This window comes from Schistocerca cancellata, chromosome 1, assembly GCF_023864275.1.
Source record: "Schistocerca cancellata isolate TAMUIC-IGC-003103 chromosome 1, iqSchCanc2.1, whole genome shotgun sequence".
NCBI lineage: Eukaryota > Metazoa > Arthropoda > Insecta > Orthoptera > Acrididae > Schistocerca > Schistocerca cancellata.
In genome coordinates this window covers 541093992-541119824 of record NC_064626.1, presented here as the reverse complement: position 1 = coordinate 541119824, position 25833 = coordinate 541093992, and the positions used below count along the sequence as shown (strand labels likewise).

The following is a 25833-nucleotide window of genomic DNA, read 5'->3' as shown; positions in this document are numbered from 1 at the left end:
AGACTGCAGCGATACTAAGTTAAGGGCCAGCCCAGTGCCAGGGGCATGCCCACTGGGATTAGCTCAGTGGGCCTGGCCAACACAGTAGGTATATAGTGGCACTGGCAAACCTGTAACGCTGCAGGTAGCATGTAGTTTCCTTGTAGATTAAGTAGCTTAGAACCTCATAGCGGTAAGATTAGAGTAATAATAAAAATAATAATAAAATTACCTGTAGTGTAGATTAGCAAGCTGCATTTTCTCTGTATCATTAGGACCCACTAATGTAGTCAGGTAGTGGGTTATTATGTATAATGCAATGAATTGAATAAAGTTTTTTTTTTTTTTAAACAAAATCACTTGACTGCTAGACTCCTTACTTCTGACGCGGTAGAAAGAGCAGGACTTCAGACTGACAAAGCTTGGTGTTAAGCACTCTCTCTTCTTCTTCTCCATCTTCTTCTACTACTACTACTACTACTACAACTAATAACAACTACACAGGGTGTCCCAAAATGATATTCACAAATTTTATCATGTACATTTCAAAAATGGAGATAGAATTATTGTTTGCTGCATAAGGACCACACACAGTCCTAGTAGCCGTTTAAGGGAATTCAGTGAATGCGCCTTCTGTAGCATACATGAAATATAAGCGATATTCCAGTTCCTCCTATATCCAGGCCAACTAGTGCAATTGCTGCTTTGATGCGAGTTCACAGTTCCTGCAAGTACCGTATCAGGGATTTGTAGGCGTTATCCTTCGCAAGGCCACGAAGAAAAACGTCTAGTGTGGTTACCTCTGGAGACCATGAGGTCTAAAATGTGGGACCTCCTCTATCAGACCAGCGACTTGGAAGTGTTCGTCCAACTCCTTTGTAAAGATCGCGGTCGAGTGACGACAGGCAGCATCCCGCAGCAGAATGATCCCGGAATATTAATATATGACGGAAGTGGTCGAGTTGGCGAGAAAAACATTTCGTGAAAAAAATGTTTCAAATAGACCAGTACGTCAAGATGAGACTCCATATCGCAGGAATGCAAAAGAGAGGACCACGAAATTAACTTCTGATAACAGAAAGTTGTAGCAGCAGGGATATGTCGAAAGGTAACCAAAACAGTCTGTTTAACATGGATCAATATGAAGCATTCACTGCAAGCAATATTCCTCTTTACAAACTTACAAACCGTATCCTCGTGGCGGAGGGCAATTTACGTGCCACTGTCATTACCTCCCATTTCCCTTTTCTGTTCCAGTCGCATATAGTTCGCGGGAAGCAAGACTGCCGGAAATCCTCCGTGTGCGCTCGAATCTCTCTAATTCTACATTCGTGAACTCCTCGGGAGGTATAAGTAGGGGCAAGCAATATATTCCATACCTCATCCAGAAACGAACCCTCTCGAAACCTGTACAGCAAGCTACACCGCGATGCAGAGCGCCTCTCTTGCAAAGTCTGCCACTTGAGTTTGCTAAACATCTCCGTAACGCTATCACGCTTACCAAATAACCCTGTGACGAAACGCGCCGCTCTCTATCTCCTCCGTCAACCCGATCTGGTACGGATCCCACACTGATGAGCAATACTCAAGTATAGGTGTTTTGTAAGCCACCTCCTTTGTTGATGGACTACATTTTCTAAGGACTCTCTCACTGAATCTCAACCTGGTACCCGCCTTATCAACAGTTAATTTTATATGATCATTCCCCTTCAAATCGTACCGCACGCATACTCCCAGATATTTTACAGAAGTAACTACTACCAGTGTTTGTTCCGCTATCATATAATCATACAATAAAGGATCCTTCTTTCTATGTATTCGCAATACATTACATTTATCTATGCTAAGGGCCAGTTGCCACTCCCTGCACCAAGTGCCTATCCGCTGCAGATCTTCCTGCGTTCCGATACAATTTTCTAATGCTGCAACTTCTCTATATACTACAGCATCATCCGCGAAAAGCCGCATGGAACTTCCGACACTATCTACCAGGTCATTTACATATATTGTGAAAAGAAATGATCCCATAACACTCCCCTGTGGCGCGCCAGAGGTTACTTTAACGTCTGTATACGTCTCTCCATTGAGAACAACATGCTGTGTTCTGTTTGCTAAAAACTCTTCAATCCAGCCACACAGCTGGTCTGATATTCCGTAGGCTCTTACTTTGTTTATCAGGCGACAGTGCGGAACTGTATCGAACGCCTTCTGGAATTCAAGGAAAATAGCACATACCTGGGAGCCTGTATCTAATATTTTCTGGGTCTCATGAACAAATAAAGCGAGCTGGGTCTCACATGATCGCTGTTTCCGGAAGCCATGTTGATTCCTACAGAGTAGATTCTGTGTTTCCAGAAACGACATGATACCCGAGCAAAAAACACGTTCTAAATTTCAACAGATCGACGTCAGAGATATAGGTCTATAGTTTTGCTAATCTGCTCGACGATCCTTCTTGAAGACTAGGACTACCTGTGGTCTTTTCCAATCATTTGGAACCTTCCGTTCCTCTAGAGACTTGCGGTACACGGCTGTTAGACGGGGGCAAGTTCTCTCGCGTACTCTGTGTAGAATCGAATTGGTATCCCGTCAGGTCCAGTGAACTTTCCTCTGAGTGATTCCAGTTGCTTTTCTATTCCTTGGACACTTACTTCGATGTCAGCTATTTTTTCGTTTGTGCGAGGATTTAGAGAAGGAACTACAGTGTGGTCTTCCTCTGTGAAACAGCTTTGGAAAAAGTTGTTTAGTATTTCAGCTTTACTCGTGTAATCCTCTGTTTCGATGCCATCATCATCCCAGATTGTCTGGATATGCTGTTTGCAGGCACTTACTGATTTAACGTAAGACCAGAACTTCCTAGGATTTTCTGTCAAGCCGGTACATAGAATTTCACTTTCGAAATCACTACACGCTTCAAGCATAGTCCTCCTTACGCTAACTTAGACATTGTTTAGCTTCTGTTTGTCTCAGAGGTTTTGGCTGCGTTTAAATTTGCAGTGAAGCTCTCTTTGCTTTCGCAGTAGTTTCCTAACTTTGTTGTTGAACCACGGTGGGTTTCTCCCGTCCCTCACAGTTTTTCCTGGCGCACACCTGTCTAAAACGTATTTTACGATTGCCTTGAACTTTTTCCATAAACACTCAACATTGTCAGTGTCGGAACAGAAATTTTTGTATTGATCTGTTAGGTAGTCTGAAATTTGCCTTCTATTACTCTCGCTAAACAGATAAACCTTCCTCCCTTTTTTTACATTCCTATTTACTTCCATATTCAGGGATGCTGCAACGGCCTTATGATCACTGATTCCCTGTTCTGAGCTTACAGAGTCGAAAAGTTCGGGTCTGTTTGCTATCAGTAGGACCAAGATGTTATCTCCACGAGTCGGTTCTCTGTTTAATTGCTCGAGGTAATTTTCGGATAGTACACTCAGTATAATGCCACATGATGCCCTGTCCCTACCACCCGTCCTAAACATCTGAGTGTCCCAGTCTATATCTGGTAAATTGAAATCTCCACCTAAGACTACAACATGCTGAGAAAATTTATTTGAAATGTATTCCAGATTTTCTCTCAGTTGTTCTGCCACTAATGCTGCTGAGTCGGGAGGTCGGTAAAAGGAGCCAATTATTAATCTAGCTCGGTTGTTGAGTGTAACCTGCACTCATAATAATTCACAGGAACTATCCACATCTACTTCACTACAGGATGAACTACTGCTAACAGCGACAAACACGCCACCACCCGTTGCATGCAATCTATCCTTTCTAAACACTGTCTGTACGTTTGTAAAAATTTCGGCAGAATTTATCTCTGGCTTCAGCCAGCTTTCTGTACCTATAACGATTTCAGCTTCGGTGCTTTCTATCAGCGCTTGAAGTTCCGGTACTTTACCAACGCAGCTTCGACAGTTTACAATTACAATACCGATTGCTGCTTGGTCCCCGCATGTCCTGACTTTGCCACGCACCCTTTGAGGCTGTTGCCCTTTCTGTACTTGCCCGAGGCCATCTAACCTAAAAAAACCGCTCCGTCCACGCCACACAACCCCTGCTGCCCGTGTAGCCGCCTGCTGCGTGTAGTGGCCTCCTTACCTATCCAGAGGAACCCGAAACCCCACCACCCTATGGCGCAAGTCGAGGTATCTGCAACCCACACGGTCGCAGAACCGTCTCAGCCTCTGATTCAGACCCTCCACTCGGCTCTGTACCAAAGGTCCGCAGTCAGTCCTGTCGACGATGCTGCAGATGGTGAGCTCTGCTTTCATCGTGCTAGCGAGACTGGCAGTCTTCACCAAATCAGATAGCCGCCGGAATCCAGAGAGGATTTCCTCCGATCCATAGCGACACACATCATTGGTCCTGACTTGCGCGACCACCTGCAGATGGGTGCACCCTGTACCCTTCATGGCATGTGGAAGGACCCTTTCCACATCTGGAATGACTCCCCCCAGTATGCACATGGAGTGCACATTGGTTTTCGTCCACTCTCTTGCTGCCATATCTCTAAGGGGCCCCTTACGCGCCTGACGTTGGAGCTCCCAACTACCAGTAAGCCCACCCTCTGCGACCGCCCAGATCTTGCAGACTGAGGGGCAACCTCTGGAACAGGACAAGCAGCGATGTCCGGCCGAAGATCAGTATCAGCCGGAGAGAGAACCTGAAACCGGTTCGTCAGACAAACTGGAGAGGCCTTCCATTCAGCCCTCTGGAATGTCTTTCGTCCCCTGCCACACCTCGAGACGACCTCCCACTCTACCATGGGTGAGGGGTCAGTCTCAATGTTGGCAGTATCCCGGGCAGCCAGAGCCTTAGTCCGATCGGGGGATGCGTGGGACGAGCTGGCCGTCCCCGACAAACCCACATCCGGACACCACAGTAATGCCCATTGGCAACAGCCTCAAGCTGTGTGACCGAAGCCAACACTATCTGAAGCTCGGAGCGAAGGGATGCCAACTCAGCCCGCATCCGAACACAGCAGTTGCAGTCCCTTCATGTTAAAAACTGTTGTGCAAAGAACGTCTGAACTAATTTACAGAGAGCACAAACAATTCGACACAAAATTTAAACGGTTATTAAAATACAAGATTGACTAGTCAATGCAGTAATGCTGCTACTTGCGCACTGCTGATACACTGCTAGGAGGCGGAAGCAGACTACGCGATTTTACACCATTCAGGTACTAAAACGCAATGCTACAACTCTCAAATACTATAATACGCCATAAATGTGTGAACTAAACAATGCAAGTACCCAAAAACACGCAAAGAAATTAAGAATTAAACTATGTAATAAATAAGTGAGCTAGGAGTATACGACTTGATGCTGGCAGCTGTATATCCAACGGCGGCAGAGAGCACAGACTACAGACGTTTGTGACCGTTACATTGCACATTTAATTGTTGGTGCTTTAAAAGAAGAGACTTCTACTGCCTATTTTAAATCCTTCAAAGTACTTAAGAAGGTAAATCATTCTGCGATCGCCAGATTTGTGAATGAGCCTATTAGAAAAAATTTCCCAGAATTTTCTCCATATGAAAGGGTGTTGGTGTTTATTTTAGATCTTTTTCCCATTATGATCGAAGCAGGAAAAGCCATCCCAATATTTTATCCCAATTGGATTCATTTGATGTGCTTTGCTCATTGAGTACATCGCCTTGCAGTAGAAGTGGGTTTCACGTTTGTGAATGTAAATAAACTGATTTCATCCACAAAGGAAGTGTTTCTAAAGGCTGCTGCTTGCATCAGGACCTACGAAGAAAAACTACCTACTGTTCTTTTACCTCCCGAGCCAATGGTAATTCGTTGCGATACCTGGTTCGAAACTGCGTAGTTTCGAGGCCATTAGAGGAGTAGTAAATTACTTCCATGGTGCAGAGGATTTGGCAGTTTGCCAGTGCAAGGAAGCTTTTAATGATTCCGGTATTAAAAGAGATATTGCTGTTATCAGCACTCATTTTTCACATTTACATGTAAGAATTAAAAAGCTTGAGACTCAAGGTTTGGCTTTGAATGAATCGACTCAGTTAATGAATAAAACTATTCTAGTGAACCCCTCAGAAAACTTTAAAGAAAGTTTGAAAACATCGTTAAACAATAACCCAGACTTTAAACCCTTGTTCCAAATTGATAGTTTTATTAATGGAATGAGAGAACTTTTACAGAAATAACAAGTGCCAACATAGCACCCAAATTCAAGTGCTGGCCAGTTACGTCACTTGATGTAGGACGGTCCTTTTGTGTTTATAAAAATTGTTTTAAGTGATCGAAGACACGATCTTACTATGGAACATCTGGAACAGTACTTGATCGTTTAAGTTTACAATAGCAGAAAAATGTAAAATAAATGGTAAATGATATTTTCACCCAATATTATTAATTAATAGTTAATGCTATTCAAAAAATTACGTAATTTTATGTAGTTTTTTAAATAAAATATTACGGAGTTTTTGAGCGTGCCTCTCTGCGTGCGATATGACTCGAAGTTGGTCCTCTACATATCGATTGTTTCGCTGCGACTCACTCTCATTCCGCTTATTACCGACACCAATAGCAAAGAAGGAACAATTCTTGAAACACAGTATGGATCCCCATTTTGCTAATTTTTAGAAAATAATCCCGGGAAGCATCGCTTCCTAACCTCCACCAGAAAGTATTCAGAAAGTGGTATCAGTATTCCAAATGCACCGATTTTTCGTGTAGCCGGCGTTCTTCTCCGCGATTGATATGCACAGGTTCGACTTTGAGGTATAATGCACGCATTACCTACCATGTTTTTATGTTATTTGATCTTGTATATTTCCACACTTTTCATGCAATTTTAAGCATTTTACGTGCATATTTGCACGCATAGCCGGCCGGAGTGGCCGAGCAGTTCTAGGCGCTCCAGTCTGGAACCGCGCGACCGATACGGTCGCAGGTTCGAATCCTGCCTCGGGCATGGATGTGTGTGATGTCGTTAGGTTAGTTAGGTTTAAGTAGTTCTAAGTTATAGGGGACTGATGACCTCAGAAGTTAAGTCCCATAGTGCTCAGAGCCATTTGAACCATTTTTTTGCACGCGTATATTAAGATTTTTATGATGCATATAATCCGATTTCTAGAGATAACAATATGTGATCGAACCCAATTGAACTCTTTCGTTTTTCCCCCTCATAATATTATATTTTTACACTGAGGTGGTAATTATCCCAGGTTTGGAACCACTCTCCTACAGGGCGCCTGCTGTCGCTGGTCCCGACAGTCCTCTCCGAAAGGGATCAGCAGAAGCGCTACAAACAGCACATTCTCAAAGGCATTGCACTACACAGAACACTGCACAGCACATATTTACCAACCTGTAGTAGCATCTCCTTGGAGAGTTTGCAGGTTTTCCCAACAGTGATCTCTATTGGCTGCATAGCTCGCATCATGAAGATGAGCAGGTTACGTTTGAAGCGAATATCACAATCCGTCCACCCACAGTTAAAGGTGGACATGGCCAACTTCTCGCTCTGAAACACAGTTATTGCTATTCTTTACCGTGATAATAAGTTTTGGTACAACACACTAACAACTATTTTTGTCATACCTTCGAATTCGAAGTTACTCGAGGTAACGTTCAATTATATGCAAATACTTTCTTGTTGGAAGTTACTGGCAGATTAGTACTGTGTGCCGTACCGAGACTCGAGAGTTAGCCTTTCGCTGGCGAGTGCTCGGCTGTCTGAGCTACCCGTGCACGAATCACGACGTGTTTAATATTCGATGTTGCTTAAGCATAACTGTGCTCTTTCTGGGGAGTGAGTCTGCTCGATCGGCTTTATCCACAAGGTTGCTTACACCACTGCAGTATGCTGTTTTGTACTTGCTTGTTTTAAGTGCTGGACTTCAGTGTTGTAAGGGTTCCGATACCGAATAGTAACAGAGATCAAGTATGAATCACCTCAGGTTTTTACTAAAAACTGAGAATGATGAAATAATGTTTGTACTAAGTGGATGGTTCAAATGGCTCTGAGCACTATGGGACTTAACTTCTGAGGTCATCAGTCCCCTAGAACATAGAACTACTTAAACCTAACTAACCTATGGACATCACACACATCCATGCCCGAGGCAGGATTCGAGCCTGCGACAGTAGCGGTCGCGCGGTTCCAGACTGGAGCGCCTAGAACCGCTCGGTCACCCTGGCCGGTTGGGCGCCCTAACACACATTAAAAGAATGTGGACAAAATTAGTTAAGTGGGGGCATATGCACAAAGAAAGCGGGAAAAGACGAAAAATGCTGCATAAGAAAAATAAAACGTAAGTAAATCGATAAAGGAGCGTCAAGGACGCCACAGGAAATTGTCACTGGCTGGCCACTTATGTAAAACATGGGCGAGGCAGTCACCCTGTGAACAAATTAAGATCCTCTCCCTAAAATTTTCGTAAAAACATTAGACAAGTCAGAGAACTTTATAACTTTGACCACATTCGTTTGGTTATTTCCCAAAAGAGATGACAGATCCGTCGGCAAGCCAGCCACGGCCCTCTGGTCAGAAAATAAAACGCAATCCAATAAAGCGTGGCCCACAGTGATCTGGACGCCACAAGCACCACACAGTGGAGAGTAGTCTTCTCCCAGGAGCAAAAAGTCATGCATCATAGGACTGTTGCCAATGCAAAGACGAGTGAGGAGAACCTCGCCCCGTCAACGTGACTGGAATGAAGTACACGCGTTGTGGACTTGACTGAACGCAGCCTATTGTCAGTCATTTCCAGCCATTCATCCTCTCACCGACGCAAGACTCGTGAGCTCAAAAGTGAGGTCAGTGCGTGCAGGGGGATGGCACACTGAAATATTTGCGGATGGAGACACGCCTCCTTGGCTGCGAGATCTGTCTTTTCATTCCTAGCAATGCCGACATGCCCTGGAACCCAGCAGAAAGCCACCTCCTTCCCCAGTCGTTGTAGTTGGAGGAGGGTATCCTGGATTGTCTGGACTATTTTAGCTGCTGTATACAAACGCTACAACGAGTGAAGGGCACTTACTGAATCGGAACAGACAAGAATATTTAGGACAGGAAGAGCGTCTCATCTGCTCCAGTGCCCGCAAAATCGCAGGCAATTCTGCGTCAAAGACAGTAGACGCTAGAGGCAGTCGGACCTTAAGGACACGATCCGGAAAACCAACAGAGCAACCAACAGAATCCCCCTGTCTCGAACCATACGTAAAAACAGCTACATAGTCGTGGTGCTCAGAGAAAATGGCAAAAAATGTTGCACAAAATACGGTAGCAGGAGTGCAATATCTCTTGTACCGCACCAAATCTAAAATCAATGTGGGTCTCTCCAGTAATCAGGGTGGCAGGTGGTTAAAACCCTGGGTCTGGGGTCAGACGGGTTCCACACCGAGAGATTCCAGCACTCGGTGGAAGCGGATTCCAAAAGGCATCATCACTTGGGAATGATGGAAAAGACGGTCCAGAGGCGGATGAGCAACAATATGGTGAGCGGGTGAAGTTGGAACTGCAAAATCTCACACACCTGGAGCACCAGGAGGAGTTGCTGCCGGATGGTAAGTGACAGTTCCCCGGCCTCAGCACAAAGGCTGGATTTTGGACTGGTCCGACAAGCATGTGTGGCGAGTCGAATCCCCAGATGGGGGACAGTGTCAAGGATCCGCAAATAAGAGGGCTTCACTGACCCATACCCCGTGCACCCGTAGTCCAACTGCAAACGCACAAAAGCCTGATTAAACCAGAGGAACTAGAGGAACTGAAGGAGGAGCAGTAAACAGAAAAATCGTCCAAAAACAAGGAGCACTGTACAGGACTCCTTACCGTATATATAATAATATTGATGGCTATGGCAAAGAGAGTAACACTTAAAACACTGCCCTGACGGACCCCATTTTCCTGCTGAAATCGATCACAGAGCATGGCAACAACTCAGGTCCGAAAAAACTGCTGAGACAGAAAAGACCGGATGGAAATGAGGAGGTGGCCACTAAAGCCCCACTAATGCAGTTGCATGAATATACAGTTTCTCCAAGTATTATCATATGGCGTACATATAACGAAGGAAATGCCAATACAGTGATGTTTATTGAGGAAAGCCTGCTGAATAGCCGCCTCTAGGAAAGTCAGGTATATAACGGAGGAAATGTCAATACAGTGATGTTTATTGAGGAAAGCCTGCTGAATAGCCGCCTCTAGGAAAGTCAGGTAGTCGACTATTGACCGAAATTTTCGCAATCCACATTGAGAGCGACTAAGGAATTGCCTGTTTTCTAACAACCATTCCAGTCGTAGGTTAACTATTAGCGCCATGGTTTTTGCTATACAGCTCGTTAGGGCGATGCTCAGGTAACTACTTGGACATCTGCGGTCCTTTCCTGGTTTGAGTAGAGGGATCAGAATGGCTTCCGTCCTCGAGTTGGGGGAGTTGCCTGTCTGCCATATTAGATTAAAACATTCGAGGAGAATTTCCTGAGCCGCCGCTGGCAAATGTCGAAGCATGCAGTACCGGATGTGGTCGTGCCAAGGGCAGTGTCGGAAGTCTCAGCCAGTGCTGATTCGAACTCCCACATGGAGAAAGGAGTGTCGTAGGCCTCAGTACCGTTGGATCTGGAGTCCAACTTTTCCCTCTCTACAGTTGCACAGTAGCGACGAAACAGTGGATCCTGGCTAGCATTGGTAGTAGTTTGTGCAAAATGCTTGGCCAGCATCTGAGCAATGTTTCTGGGTGTCGTCTGGAGGCACTCCTGTTTCAGCAATGCTGCTATCGGTAGATGGCTGCGTGTACCGGAATTTCTCTGGATGGCTTCCCATACTTTTGTGGAACAAGTGGAACGGTTGATGGAATCCAGGAACTCCTGCGATGACCGTTTTTTGCTCCCTTTAATGACACAGCGAACCTTGGCTCTCGCGATTCGAAAGGCAATGAGATTGTTCACTGTTGGGCGGCATTTAAACCGTCGAAGAGCTGCACGCCTCTCATGGATGGCTGAATGGTACTCTTCTGTCCACCAAGGTACAGGTCGCCGCTTAAGAGAGCCTAAAGATTTTGGTATGGACAAGTCAGCAGCATGATGGATCACATGTGTAATGTGATCCACCCATTCCTGGACGCTGGTAAAGCGTTCAAAGACAGCCAACCGAGTGAACAGCGGCAGTTAGCCCTGTCATTCATGCATGTTGATGGTTTCTGTTCCAGCAATGCACCATCTAGGAGGTGAATGCGGATGGGGAAGTGATCGCTGGAATGGAGGTCGTCAGTAACCTCCCAGTGAAGAGAGTCGGCTGGAGAGCAGAGAGATAGGTCGATGGCTGAGAATGACCCAGTAGCAGTACAGGAATGAGTCAGAGTACCAGTGTTAAGGAGGCACGACACTTGAGGTGTCAGGATGCGCTCCAAAACTGGACCCCGAGGACAAGAAGAGGTTGAGCTCCACAGGACATAATGGGCACTGAAGTCTCCCAGGAGGAGAAATTATTGGGGAAGCTGTTCCATAAGATCTGTGAGAGCCCTGAAATCTACTGCATCCATGGGAGATACATAAATGGAGCTAACCTTAAGCCTCTGACATGAATGAATTTCAACTGCAACTGCTTGCAGATTAGTATCCAGGGGGAGAGCAAACGAGTGGTGGCCATTATTGACAAACACGGCAACCCCTCCTTTGGCCCTTCCCTAGTCAGGTCATCCTTGTGATATAACATATAGCCCCTTAGTACAGGAGCATCAGATGTTTCTAAATGTTTCCTGTAAACACAAGCACAGGGGGCGTTGCTGTGCTAGGAGTTTCTCCTCCTCCATAAGTGTCCAGAATCCATTCATGTTCCACTGTATAATGGGAGCCATCCATCAGCGTGGGAGTGCCTTCATCCTTACTTTCTGATGAGGAGGGGAACCTGCAATAAGTGGAGGCTCTGTTTTGGGGCGAGATGATGGCCCTACTCTGACAACAACCCCCATCGCCTCTGAAGAAGAGTCGAGAGAGATGTCAGTGAGAATGACATCGACATCATCGGACTGTGTACCTCCTGCCTCCTTCAGTGGGTGGGTCTTTGCCTTTCATTTAGATTTTTTGGTCTGAGGCGGCTTTGGAGTCACAACCTCAGATGCAGGAGGGGGTGTAGCAGCGGTGGGCGGTGCACAAGACTTGACCTGTGGAGGGGCAGGAAGGTCCATGATGTCAGCAGCCACGGTCTTTTCTGATGTTTGGGGATGAGGGATAGGCTTCAAAGGAACTGCAGCAGTACATGTGCACTGACAAACGCAGGTGCTTTTGCTGACAGTAGCTACCTCTTTTTGTTTAGCGGCATCAGTTTTCAGAACAGGACCTTTCAGAACGGAAGAAAAGAAGGCAGCGGACGTGGGTGGCTGCATGGACTTGTAGAACTTGGTTTCAACATATGGGATGAGCTCTGTGGTTTTGACCGCCTGGATCTTCCGCTCCTCAAAGAAAACTCTGCAGTCCTCTGCTCCACGCAGGGTGATCCCCATTTCGCAAGCGCTTAACAGATTTTGATGTGTGAGCAATGCTTTCTACACCCTTTTTTATTGTATTAAAGCCGATACCTTCTCAAAACTCTACTCTTTATCTTTGAACTACAAAAAACATTCTGTGAAGCAGCATGCATTCTGTAACTACTGACTGAATCAGGAGGACCGGCTACACGAAACCTTTTGTTGGGCTGGGTGTTGGTACCTACGAGTGGCCCACCCTTTCTACTGGGAGGGGCTGGAGAGAATTTCAGAGGTTCCATTTTGGTTCCACGAGCAGCTATGGAAATAAGGGTCTACTCAGACAGAGCCCCACGTGCCTGAGCAAGCCTTATATAAATGAGGGGGGGCAGGTTTACCAGAGGTTACCTGCTAAGGACTATTCCACCTCAACAGCCATTCATCTCATCAGTGTGCAGCACACCTTGATATTGAGGTATTTTTTATGGAGGTTTGTTCCATCCTCGCGATCCGGGTAGTCAAGCCAAGATCCCCATTCCATGTGACACGCAACGTTCCACCGCCGCGCCACACGGTGGTCGCTGAAGCACGGCTACAGCCTACAGTGGCAGAGGGCTGGCGGCGCTTAGCAGTCCCCAGCTCAGGAACCCCAGGGTCGCCAAGCCCGTACTTAGCGGAACAAATGCTGAGCCCCTGAGGGCATTTTGTTCGTTATTATTTGTTGTACTTGGTCGTGGCGGACATCACATGACACCCGTTGAACTTAGTTGTTGATCCTTTCACACGGTATTTTTTTTATTACAGAGACCAGTCAGCTCTCTGACCGAACAGGCTGAGCTAATGTGCTGGCTTCACACAGCTAAACAGGTGGACTGTTTTCTTGTAGACGCCTGAAGAAAACAAGAAGAAATAGGATGCAGTTGATTCATCCAATTCACATGAGAAGAGACGACGTCAGTGCATGCTTTTACTTTTCGAGGACTTGAGAAAGGACGGTGAAAAATTTTTCAACTATTTTATGATGAGTATGCAAACTTTGGACTACCAGCGTGTAAGAATAAGGGATTCAGTCCAACACCTTAACACATGCTTTTAAAGAATGTATTAAACCCATATATATTTTGGCAGCCAGAATCAGGTGAGCGAAAAATGGAACGTTATAAATTTTGTTGTACCTTTTATTGCTGTATCAAAGGACTTAAATAACACTACGTACTTTGAAAGATATGTATTCAATACTGTAATGTAGATATTCTCGAATGCGAAATGACGTTTCAGGTGGAATTTTAAAAATTTCATTTAGAAACTTAGTGAATCTAGTGATGAGCTTTCGAAGCGGTCGCAGACAGCATGGGATGCCAAAATGTTCTGATGAATCGTTGGTAACAGGACTGTAGAGTACGGTGCTGCGTGCTGTGTCCTGAGTGGTATCCATGGCATGTGCTAGGACAAGCAGCTACACTTGAATCCAGTGATGGGTTTTTGCGTTTTTTAATTTCAGAGACGATTTGTAACAGACTCAGCTGGCACTGCACTACCTCATTGTCGTCAAAACCTCCTAAGGACGGAATGACGCCATTGAAAAACGGCATATACCGATATGGCCTTTGCTTCTACTAGCACCAACTAGTTGAAGTTCGACTGGATCTGCTTTCCTTTTTTCGTTTTAAGTTGTTGGTTTTTTTAATGTTTCAAATTCTTCCTTGAGCGTTACGCTTGTAGCAGACTGATTTATTTCTTTACTGTTGTTTTCTTAAAGTGAGCGGTATAGTATCGTCTGAAAAGCTGTATTCAATGGGACGGCTGTCCATAGCTTTTTCAAACAGTCTGTTTCCTGATTATGTTCTGGGTGACTGTCTTGCACTTATAGACGACTTATGTACAGTCCTTTGCTTCATCTTTCTATTGGAATAATGAGCAATAAACACAGGGTTTTCCACAGATAGTAAGGACTGTTTCAAATAGTACAATATCAACCTAAATAACATACAAGCAATGAAGAGTAGGGACAATAAACATAAAATACCGCCAGAGGTGAACGCCTACAATGTTCCACAGCCCCTGTTCCACTCGTTGGCTTGGGTTGCCATCGTCGGTAAGCGGATGGGGCAGTGGCGGTTGCCGGCTTCCCGCAGCAGCATCCCAACATCCGCGTACCGTTTAGCGGGGGCCGGACTAGTGCGAAATGTCTCATGCAGTGTACCTCTCGACAACCGTGCACCTGTGCCGTCTTCCCGGCAGTGAGGTAATTGTGAAACGAGGACGGGACGTTTTCACCAGTGATAGTAGAGGTGCCACACAGCCTTACGATCCCGAGTTGTGGCCGAATGGGAAAGCTCCACTTGCCGCCTTCTACTTACGGTGCGGCCCGTACAGTTCAGGCCTGGCTGCTGACTTTGAGAAGAGTCTCAAGAAGGAACTTAGCCTAACTAGATGACTTTTCGCGTACGACGTCGTGGGCTATGAAACCATTACCCCTGGACGATAGCAGGGGAAAATAAAATTATTTGATGAGAACTTTTTATCAAAATTGTATCTGCTGATCTCAGCGGTCAATTGTCACTGAACGTTCACTTATTATTGCCTCCTGTGGCTAATACTTCATGTGTACGTTTACCAGTTTCTTGTATTGTAAGTGCTGGATTGTTCCTCATGTCTCAGTGTTTTTATAGTAGCTATTCAATACTTTATTTAATTCTTTTAATTGTTACCTCAGCTGCCAGTTTCTTGTATTGTAAGTGCTGGATTATTCCTCATGTCTCAGTTTTTTATAGTAGCTATTCAATACTGTATTTAATTCTTTTAATTGTTACCTCAGCTGCAGGACATTTTATGATCATTTTGTTTTGCTTAAATTACACGATAATTCCGGGACTGTCAATGCAGAACATAGCTTTTGAAACGTTTAAGCATGTCGTTTGTATCTTTTGCCTCGAATGTTTTGCTGGACTGATTTTATCACATGTTTAACGGGTGTTTTAACATACCAGAAAACTCATTTTGATGGTGTTTCTTTCTCTCTTTTGCAGTCCTACATTATTTCTTATCGTGACTAATTGTTATTACTATTCCAAGGCTTCAATGGACTGGTTTAATCAGTAGCAGTGAACTAGGAACACTTCAGTAATTTGTTGAAGTTAAATTTGTGAAATTTATACATTTAGTAAAAGCCTTTTATTATTTAGTAATCTTACAGACATTGTTTAACATGAATCAAGAACAGATTGTTTTATGATTGAATGTGGATATATGCCTTTCAAGATATTTTGTGTTTGGTACATTGGGTCGAAGGTGAAGCTTAGAAAACCTTGCGCTAATACCCTGGTGACAGTTATTCGTGGCATCTTCCAATTTTCCATTGACGAGAATTGTTGGAGATATCACTGATACGAGTAACTGATGTGCATCTCTTCTAAATGATCATCACAGGATGTGATAGCTTTTGCTTCAAGTTATATCCAGAGCCCAACAGACAATAGCAGGAATTGAGTTCACTGGAATAAAAATACTCCCAGCAAGTAACATATTCTTATTGACCTTTAAAATAACCCAAACTGGACACCGTTGATACAAGGGTCACACAGCTGCCGGAAACTAAGCGGAGGATTTGTTTAGAATACAAAAAGTACTGACGTCGCTTGCCTTTAATATCCGATATTAGAAAGCGCGTATTTTTAAGGTTCCTACAGGAAAAGAACAACAAAATTAGTCAGGTGCCAGTTGAGAAGGTACGAATATGCGAGAGCAGTTGCGTGACGCTTAACCAAGAGACTGAGCACACCTGCCGCTGCACTGAGGCTAGCGTTGTTGTTCAGCAGACTCGACTTCACAGAATTTTATGTCTCTGGTCAAAGATACTTGATGGTAACCCTCCAAAACTGACCTACTGTTTGACATTTAGTTATAAGATCAAGTTATATTATGCTGTTGCTGCTGAAGAGGGTAAATAAATCGCTGACGTTTTGGAGATAATTCTATGCTGTATATCCGAGTGAATACAGCTCCTGCGACTGTCTGTTGGACTCTAGACAGAACGTGAAACAAATGATCACACGATGTGAGATGGTGGTTTGCAGAAAAGATGCCCATCGGTCACACATATCAGTGATATCTCTATCAGTTTCCATCACTCTAACACACTATCAGTCACCTTCTGTACGAGAAATCAGGAATACATTTCCGTCCAAGCGTAAGAAATTAAGAAATAGAACTATTTGAAAACTGTGTTTATTAATCAGCGAACATAATAATACCGTCACTTTACTATAGATACCTGCAACCTTCAATGGTCTTAATTGATATAGTACCTATGATATTTTTACATATTAAAGATATTCAGTCTCGTAAGTTCAGTCATATCCAAATACTCTCTATATTCAAGTTTTAGTAGTGTTTGATATTGGCTGGTAGCATTAGAAAAAACACCACACAGACAACACGCTAATGGAAACTCTTAGAACAGAGAAAATTGTGGCCATTCTCAGCTGCAAGTAGAATAGCGGAGAATGGTGAAATAGTTTTTGATGTCACAAATGATTTAGGGTGCAATTGTTACTAGTCAGCAGTACCCTAGAGGGGTAGGAAATTACTCCTTTCTGCCCCTTTATGGGTTCCCCTTGCCAGCGTCTACTGCGCTTTCGTGAAATTGTCTGCCCGTACGGTTGTTGCGTATGTTCCCTTTGTTTCATTACCTATTTACCTACATCTCTCCACGAACATTCAGTACGCACTGGGTCATATGTACCTTGTAGGTGACGTTATGTCTCAAAAGAGTTGTTTCCCCGCGTTTGCAAAACACTATGATCTTGCTATTACATCAGTGATATTGTTAATACTGAGATCTATGTCTCATTTCCAAACGTATATATGCAACAACGGAGCGCCTTCCTAAGTCCGTCACGCGGAAAGTGCTTTTTTTTTCTAACGTGTCTGTTAAGATCATGCGTACTTTTAAGTGCCTAGTACAGACTGAATTAGTGCAGCAACTCATGTCTGGTGAGTACACCGTCTCGCTACTATTAATTCTCTTGTTGTATCATATAACGTTCACTTACCTGATCTGTTATTATGTTGCCGAAAATACAGTACAACCCCGTCTGGTAAAGGACAGGGGGTATTGCCAACAGCGACCTCAGTGCTTTTGCCACATTCTTGTCTCTCTGCAACAACTGTCAGAACCACAATTGCTATTAGTAAGTAGAATACTCACTCTTAACATGTCAGGTAGTTATTGATTGTTAGGGGACAGTTACAGGTATAAATAAGTGTTTCTTAAAATGACGATAATCCGTCAATTTGATTCTAAGATCACTATTGTACACTTAAACCTACCAGTTACGTTTCAAACAGTACCGCGAATGAAACTTCAAGTTGAATGTTGGTTAAATTTACTTAGTCTTCTTGTGGAGCAACGCAAATCTGAGATTGTTGACGGGTATCAATAAATGTAACATACTTCAATACGAGAAGAAAAAGTTTCTAAGAGCTTTAAATATTGCAGCGTAATAATCAGGTTGTATCGTCTTCTTTTTGCTGTGACATTACCTAGTATTCGCCGTCATATTTTTCTAAATCATCAGAAAGAATAAATGTCAGACATACATTTCCTTTCTCGTTTCGAACGAGGAGTAAAGTAGTTTATTTACTGAATAGATATATTACTTCTGTTAAGTGTAGGAATACTAATATTCAAGACTTTACCATTCATTAAAATTACTGCTTCTGGTACCAATAGCAGTTGCACACAAATATCTTCAACAAATTCCTTACAGCATCAGTAAATTCAGGAATATTTCCATTTTTAATCTCATCTGTCATTAATTTTATCCTGTTGTGTGGTTAAAAACAGATTCTACTACCTAATTTTATGCAGATCATTCTTAAACCTTCTCTAAATACTCTATCATTTGTATCCATATAGTATGCCATAAGTTTGTCGCCTGATAATATAGACTCATTCCAATGGCAGTGCATTTATTATTCAGTGATTACTATAAAGAAAAACAACTAGTATTTGGAAACACTATATGTAGTACAAAAACTTAGTTGTAACTTTATTGAGTTCTTCCTAGATAGAACTGTTTTAGAGTGGTATAAAAACAATTTTTAAATTTAGTTTGAAACATTTCCATATGCGACATTCCATCCTAGCTCAAATGATACGCCAAACCAAATAAATAAATTCTCTATTTTGTAGCATAGAATTCACATTTTAATGTCAGTGTTATTCGTGATATATGGAACTGGGCTCTGGGTTAGAGTAACAAAGCTGTAAGTATTGCTCCATTTTAACTAAATAAAACATGAATGATGCTAGCAATTTACTTTTGTATGAGACGAATTTAACGGCTATTTCATTCCTTCAATTTATATCACGCTCTTCTTCCGATTTCTTTAGCTCACTTTTACATTTCATTCGTTTCTGCGGGTTTACACAAATTGGTTTCCTTTTGATCATGCTTACATCACCTTTCTGTTGCCCCATATTTATTAATTTGCGATATGGAGTGATTTTCATATCTAATACATAGCACCAGTTGCCGTTACCTTGATACTTGCGTGCTGGACAGCGATCTGTATTAATCTGGCCCACACCACTCTACAACTGACTGGAGAAGTTCACGAGCTATGCGTGTGTATGTGTAAATATATTTGCTTCTTTTCAGATTCCGAAAAGATTGTACCGAGTAACTGAAGAATTCACTTAGTTTACTGACTTCTTAAGTAATAGAACCCAGTAGGTTGTCCTCGATGGTGAGTGTTTATCGGAGGTCAGGGTATCATCTGGAGTGCCCCAGGGAAGTGTGGTAGGTCCGCTGCTGTTTTCTATGTACATAAATGATCTTTTCGATAGGGTGGATAGCAATGTGCGGCTGTTTGCTGATGATGTTGTGGTTTACGGGGAGGTGTCGTCGTTGAGTGACTGTAGGAGGATATAAGATGACTTGGACAGGATTTGTAATTAGTGTAAAGAATGGCAGCTAACTCTAAATATAGATAAATGTAAATTGATGCAGATGAATAGGAAAAAGAATCTTGTAATGTTTTAATGCTCCATTAGTAGTGTAGCGCTTGACACAATCACGTCGATTAAATATTTGGGCGTAACATTGCAGAGCGATATGAAGTGGAACAAGCATGTAATGACAGTTGTGGGGAAGGCGGATAGTCGTCTTCGGTTCATTGGTAGAATTTTGGGCAGATGTGGTTCATCTGTAAAGGAGACCGCTTGTAAAACACTAATACGCCCTATTCTTGAGTACTGCTCGAGCGTTTGGGATCCCTATCAGGTCGGATTGAGGGAGGACATAGAAGCAATTCAGAGGCGGGCTGCTAGATTTGTTACTGGTAGGTTTTATCATCACGCGAGTGTTACGGAAATGCTTCAGGAACTCGGGTGGGAGTCTCTAGAGGAAAGGAGGCGTTCTTCTCGTGAAATTTAGAGAACCAGCATTTGAGACTGACTGCAGTACAATTTTACTTCCGCCAGCTTACATTTCGCGGTAAGACCACAAAGATAAGAGAGGTTAGGGCTCGTACAGAGGCATATAGGCAGTCATTTTTCCCTCGTTCTGTTTGGGAGTGGAATAGGGAGAGAAGATGCTAGTTGTGGTACGAGGTACCCTCCACCACGCACCGTTTGGTGGACTGCGGGGTATGTATGTAAATGTAGATTTGGATGTAGATGACCTTTCTTTCGTTTCTTGTCACAGTACATACCTTCCAACTTATCTACTTACGGTTTTTTTCGCTAACATCTTATTCTACCAACCAGCTAATTAACTGGTCTTCATCCTTGTTTGTACCCAGTGGTCACAGATTTTCTTTCAAATGTTTCTCATAGCAAAGGCTTACAGACCTCTGCGACGGTTTTTAATATGGGTTTTTGTAAGAGCAATTGAAAATATTTGCCTCTGTGCCCTGTTCATAGTGGCTCGTACATAGCTGTATGGTTCTGATCACGATTATTGCTACAGCGAATCTGTCAAATCATCTACAAGACGGAAGGTGAGCGGCAAAACTAAATTCCGCTCCAGACAATGATTATCGAGACCCGCATCACAAAGCGAGCAGCCGGTTACGAAGACGCCATGCGGGAACACTAGCGGTCTCGTACCGGCCCCTGGTGCCATTCACTGCAGCTCATTAACGTGCAGATGATGGTTCGCACGCCGTCATCCCGAATGAGTTAAGGTAGATAAGTTACAGTAGGTTTCGAATGGTGCTGCGAGAAGTACTCTAACACGCTCTGAATTAATTTTTGATATGCTTTCGTAACACCTGTGTTGATTCTTGGACCGTGAATAGACGAGACCAATTGCGTTCAGTGTACACCAATGGTGATGTGGCTGATTGGCAGGACACGAAAGCTATCTTAAACACTAACTTCAAGGCACGAATAGCCATTTCCTTCAAAGCCTCGTTTTTACAATCTCCTCAGACAGCGTGATGCAACAGGATCTGCCATCAACAAGCCAACCAACAGTCCACCTTGCTGAAGGCCTTTTAAGACAGCCAATAAAGTTACAACAATCTTACTGGGTGGTTGCTAGACGCTTTTCATCGTAACAATATTACAAACCCTTTTGTTTCCTTGCATCTGCGGTTGAAATTCTCGCACAAATTTGTCCATTATTATTCAACGTTCTGGTACAGCTATAAACAAAGGCTACAAGACAGCAAGGGCACTCGTAACTGTTGCATTAAGATACCACGAAGAGTTAACTACAACAACGACTACAACAACTACTACAAACCTAGTTTGACAGAAATGGTTTCCTGGAAAGAATGTACTGATCATAGGAATGCTCAGGCTGCACATTTGCATTGTTTTGTGTATCAGTATAAGTCTATAATTTTATACGTTTATCCAGTTACTCTTTCAATAAAAAAAAATCATTTATTTGCTGTTGAGTTGCGTCATAAATTATTATGTAGCCATTTCTGTCCTCTTAGAAATGTTTATGATGCAGCATCAATCCTTGTTGTGTCTTTGCAGTGTGGATATCACTTATTTTCAGTCTTCAAATAATAGTTTCAAACAGCGTCTATGTCTGACTTCGATCTTTTCTATTCAGATGCAAGGCACTCGATCACATCTTGAAATTCAGAATCGCTGAGAAAATTTATGAAACATGATGAGCAGCTAAAGTGATGAAGGAAACATTTGCGCATTTCTGTTAATGAAGCCTTCTTTAGTCGCGATTAGTCTGCGACCTACACTATTTACTTACCACCGCACTGATGAAGATACTGGAACACAAATTAGCCATGTTGATGAACAGCATTACAAATATTGACACAGTCATCGATGACTGCAAAAGAGAGCCCAGCCTGGAAGAGAAAAAAATGACTGCTAGAAGTACACGTAAAGGACATTGAAATAAGGATTGTATGTCAGGTGATTACCGTTTTATTGGTGTGAAATGCTAATCAAGTATTTCCCTGGCTTTTAATTACATTTGAAACAAAGTTCCTAATTTTCCCACAGTTAGTTAATATTATTACAATTTTTCTGACCTGTTCAGTGATGATCGTAATTTCAGTAGCCACCAAATCTGCATCAGTGAACCGAAGGCAACAGAAAACGTGCACAAACTCTTTAGGAGTATAGTACCATATCGTATAAGATAAAGTTTGTTTACCTGAGTATCATCTGGTGGTGTTGAATGTTCTTCAGTAGGAGGAAATACATGTGCCCATGTGAACCAACTTTCGTTACCAGTTTAGTACTTAAGGAGTTATGGCTGTCGGGAAATTTCGACGTTTCATTATTTATTTCTGCTCTGGACGACCACTTCTCTGTTTGGTACTGTGGACTCTTCATACGACGTCTCTTCATGGCTGGAACATTGTCACTTAAAACTTCTATTTCAGCGGAAACCATCAGCATGAGGTGAATGAAGAAACTGTCGATGCTGACTGAAGTCTCACAAGCGACCAAAAGGGAGAATGATTGCGTCGCGTACAGCAGCTCGTACGTGGGCGACGCGTGGATGTCCAGGGGTAGCCACGCAGGCAGAGGCAGCTGTCTGGGTGTGTCACCGGGGCCCTGTGCGGACGCGAGCGCACTGCGTGACAGCAGCGGAGAACACACCCAGCCGACAAACCCCGGAACCATAGCCGCCTGGAAAAGCAACAACATAGTCTGTTTCACCTCTTGAGGTTACAATGAACTCATACAAAGTAAAATATTGTCCGTAATTAAATTAACGTGTGTTCAGCTGGAAACGACGTACGAACAGACACTGTACTTAGTCATTGAACAACGTAACTCCCGGCTAAGAAAAATCTCAGAACGTCATTCGTGAGAGAAATACATTATCCGAACTAAATGCAACATCCAACTTCCTTCAAGAAAGTGTGGTACGACCAGTACTGTTCGCTATATACAGGGTGATGCGGCTGCCCCTACCAATGCCATTTTAGGTAGCCTGCAATCTTATATCTGGCCTTAAAAAACCAAGGACGATATTTTCATACTCTCGCACTCGCTACAAACGAACTATTATTCCTACAGAAAAAATGAACAAGAACTTTCCATAGGAAATTTAAGGTAGTTAAATTTTGTGTGGCATACGTTTTCGCTAGAGGCCATAGTTTTCGAGAAAAACGTACAAAAGTACCCTTCAAAGACACTCCCATCCCCACACTCAGCCCCCACCGGTCTAAATATCTCGTATGTTGTTCATGGAAGACCATCTTACCACAGTATAAAGCTCTGTGACTGTGTGGATTATATCGCACATTCGACTTGTTTTGGTCTACATTCACTGGTGTTATCGCGCCACCGACTTAGTCAAACACTTGCAAAATGCATACTTGACGTCTGTCTAAATCTTACTTAACAATTTGGGAAAATGAACAGTATGAAATAAGCAATTACATCGTTGCATTCGTCAGGTATTCTGTCTGTGTATGATAAAGTTTGCATTGAATTGACAACATAATTAGTTTTAGCGTAAAGTTTACATAAATAGTTTTTCTTTCATTATCCTCACGGGCGCGTTTAAATTAACAATTTTAACGGAATAATCGACTATACTGGTGGCGTAATGGCCCAATCAACAGAGACTAAAAAGTTCAAATACCGGGGAAAGTTAATGTAGTCGGAAATTTTTGTACACCGGTAGGAGGGAGAGCCAGGAGCGACATACTAGTAATGCTTACTGCTGAGAGGTGAGTGTTGAAGTGAAGGTGAGTTTCGAGGTAAGTTCCGTACGTTTTCCTTGAGCGAATCGAAAACCTTGGCCTCAGTAAAAGTTTAACTATTTTAGATTTTCTATTAAAACGCCCTGTTCATTTTTTCTGTTGGACTAATGGTTTCCTCATAGTGAGCAACAGAAAATGAAATCTTCCCCATGGTTACTTAAGGGCAGATAAGTTGCAGGTGGCATAAAACGACATCGCTCTGTACACTGAAAGAGTGCCGGGCGTAACGGATCACCTGGTTATCACAAATTCAGTAAATTTATTGTATGTCCTCCTCAGGGAAGATAAAGTAATAGCTTCAGATTCGAGTATAAAATGTGTCAAATCTCCCACACTTTAATTCTGCATACGCGCTTGTAACCAGTCATCTGACTAAGATGCCTAGCTTTGGCGAATGAATTCTAACTAGCGGAAATGTTGTACATAGAATAACATGATATTCGTACTAAATTATGTTTGAGTTCGGCACGAACCCCTTAGGCAACATCTTGCCGTTGGCTTTTTAACATAGGAAAGAGGGGGAATGCTTTTTGAGTCGTTTCGGAGCTCTTTTTCAAGATACGCTAAGCAGTCAAGTCGGTCACGGTCAATGCAGAGCCGAAGCTGATTTGATGATATCACTGGAGTGGGCGGCTTGAGCCGTAGGGAGTTTTTTTTTTCTTTACCTTTTGTATTTAGCATTCTCTCTGCTATGGTTTTCTGCTTCTAATTTATCTTTTCAAAGCAAATTATTCTATGAAAAGTAAACGTGGTTATCTTTCTGAGAACTTCGTTGCCTTCATAAGAATCAATAGCCAAATTGTTATTATTTCAACCTTTTGTCGTTCCTACATGTTGTAAAGTCTCTACTTGTGTTATCTTATATTATTTAATGTTGTGTAAAGAGGCGCCATGTATTTCTCATTTAAATTCTTAGCTTTTTGTGGATTTAAGAGGTATTTCTCTCGATGTCATGGATGTTTTATACCATATTCTTACTAGTGGTGTATTCATATAAAGTTTCCAATACCTCCCATAAACACAGTGACCCAAAATTAAGTTAACATTTGAAAATGTACTAATTCACGGAATAATATAGGCACAGAGCTAAAAATTGAGACACATGCATGATATGACATGGAGTTTTATTGAAACCAATAACGAGGGCAGAAACTGGCCCACAGATGTCACTGTAGACCAACCTTTCAGTGACGCCGCATGAAAACCGTGCATAAAAATGAGCTGTAGTGAGAGAGGGAGTCAGACGCGGCATGCAGACGTTACCGGAAAAAGTACTGTTCGTGAAACCTTCTTGTCAAAATCGAGTATCCGCTATTGCAGCTTGACGATCCTGTCGCCATAAGAAGGGTATGCCAACGGGGGTAACTTGTAACAAGTGTCGCTGCGGGGAAGGTGATCACGAAGTTAGAGTTCACCGTTTGTTTAGACGATCGGCCGCGTAGTGGATGACCAGACACAAGACACAGTTCAGGAAGAACTCAGTACTTTATCGGGATCATCTTCTCTTTGTGAAGGCAGCGTTCGTTAAGTCGTATGTCGCGCCGTCATTCTTAGCAGTGGTATTGTTGGAGAGCACAAAGGCGTACCCTTCAATGATGTCCGTGCACAAACCAGCGTCGTTATGATCTGTTAGCAACAGATTTTGTGACGCAGAGAGAATTTACGGTGTGGTCACCTCAAAATATAGGTGAAGATGACGGTTGGTAGACCAACGTGTGAACCGACGGAACCAATTCCATACTCGGAAACACTCGCAACTGCAGAATTTGGACTATCTAAAATCTTAGCACTATCGTCGAAACTCCATCGCTTCACGAGAAAGTTCCGGTGCGGGTTTATTTCATCAGTCAGACCCTTTGTCTTAGATGAAATGCAGGGTGCTGCTTTTCAAACTGTCTGCGTGAGGAGAGCGCGGTACGCCAATGTATTACAGAATCACATCATTCCTACTCTGGCTGACAGACACCTGTTGGAGAGCACGACTTTTATGCAGAATGGCGCTCCATCCAATATTGCTGCACATGTGAATGATTTTCTGCGTACATCATTTGGTGAAGATCACGTGCTGAGTCGCCACTTCCGTCATGGTTGGTTTCCCAGGTCCCCAGACCTGAATTCATGTTATTATTGATGGACAGATCACCTCAAGTCTCAGGAATGCTCGATCAGCTAACCTCATTATGGACGTTTAATGTCCTTGGGTCTTTACCAGTGACCT

The 25833-nt window shown here is 43.1% G+C and overlaps 1 protein-coding gene across 1 annotated transcript in view; it reads right to left on the bottom strand.

Moving 5' to 3' along the window:
* LOC126189278 (odorant receptor 2a-like) overlaps positions 1–25833 on the bottom strand; it is a 67578-nt gene that overhangs the window by 11045 nt on the left and 30700 nt on the right. The window contains exons 3-6 of the mRNA XM_049930933.1: positions 22049–22530; positions 21638–21737; positions 17459–17572; positions 7310–7465 (exon numbers count right to left, since the gene is read on the bottom strand). Coding sequence (XP_049786890.1) covers positions 7310–7465; positions 17459–17572; positions 21638–21737; positions 22049–22530 — 852 coding nt within the window. The remainder of the gene's footprint in view (positions 1–7309; positions 7466–17458; positions 17573–21637; positions 21738–22048; positions 22531–25833) is intronic.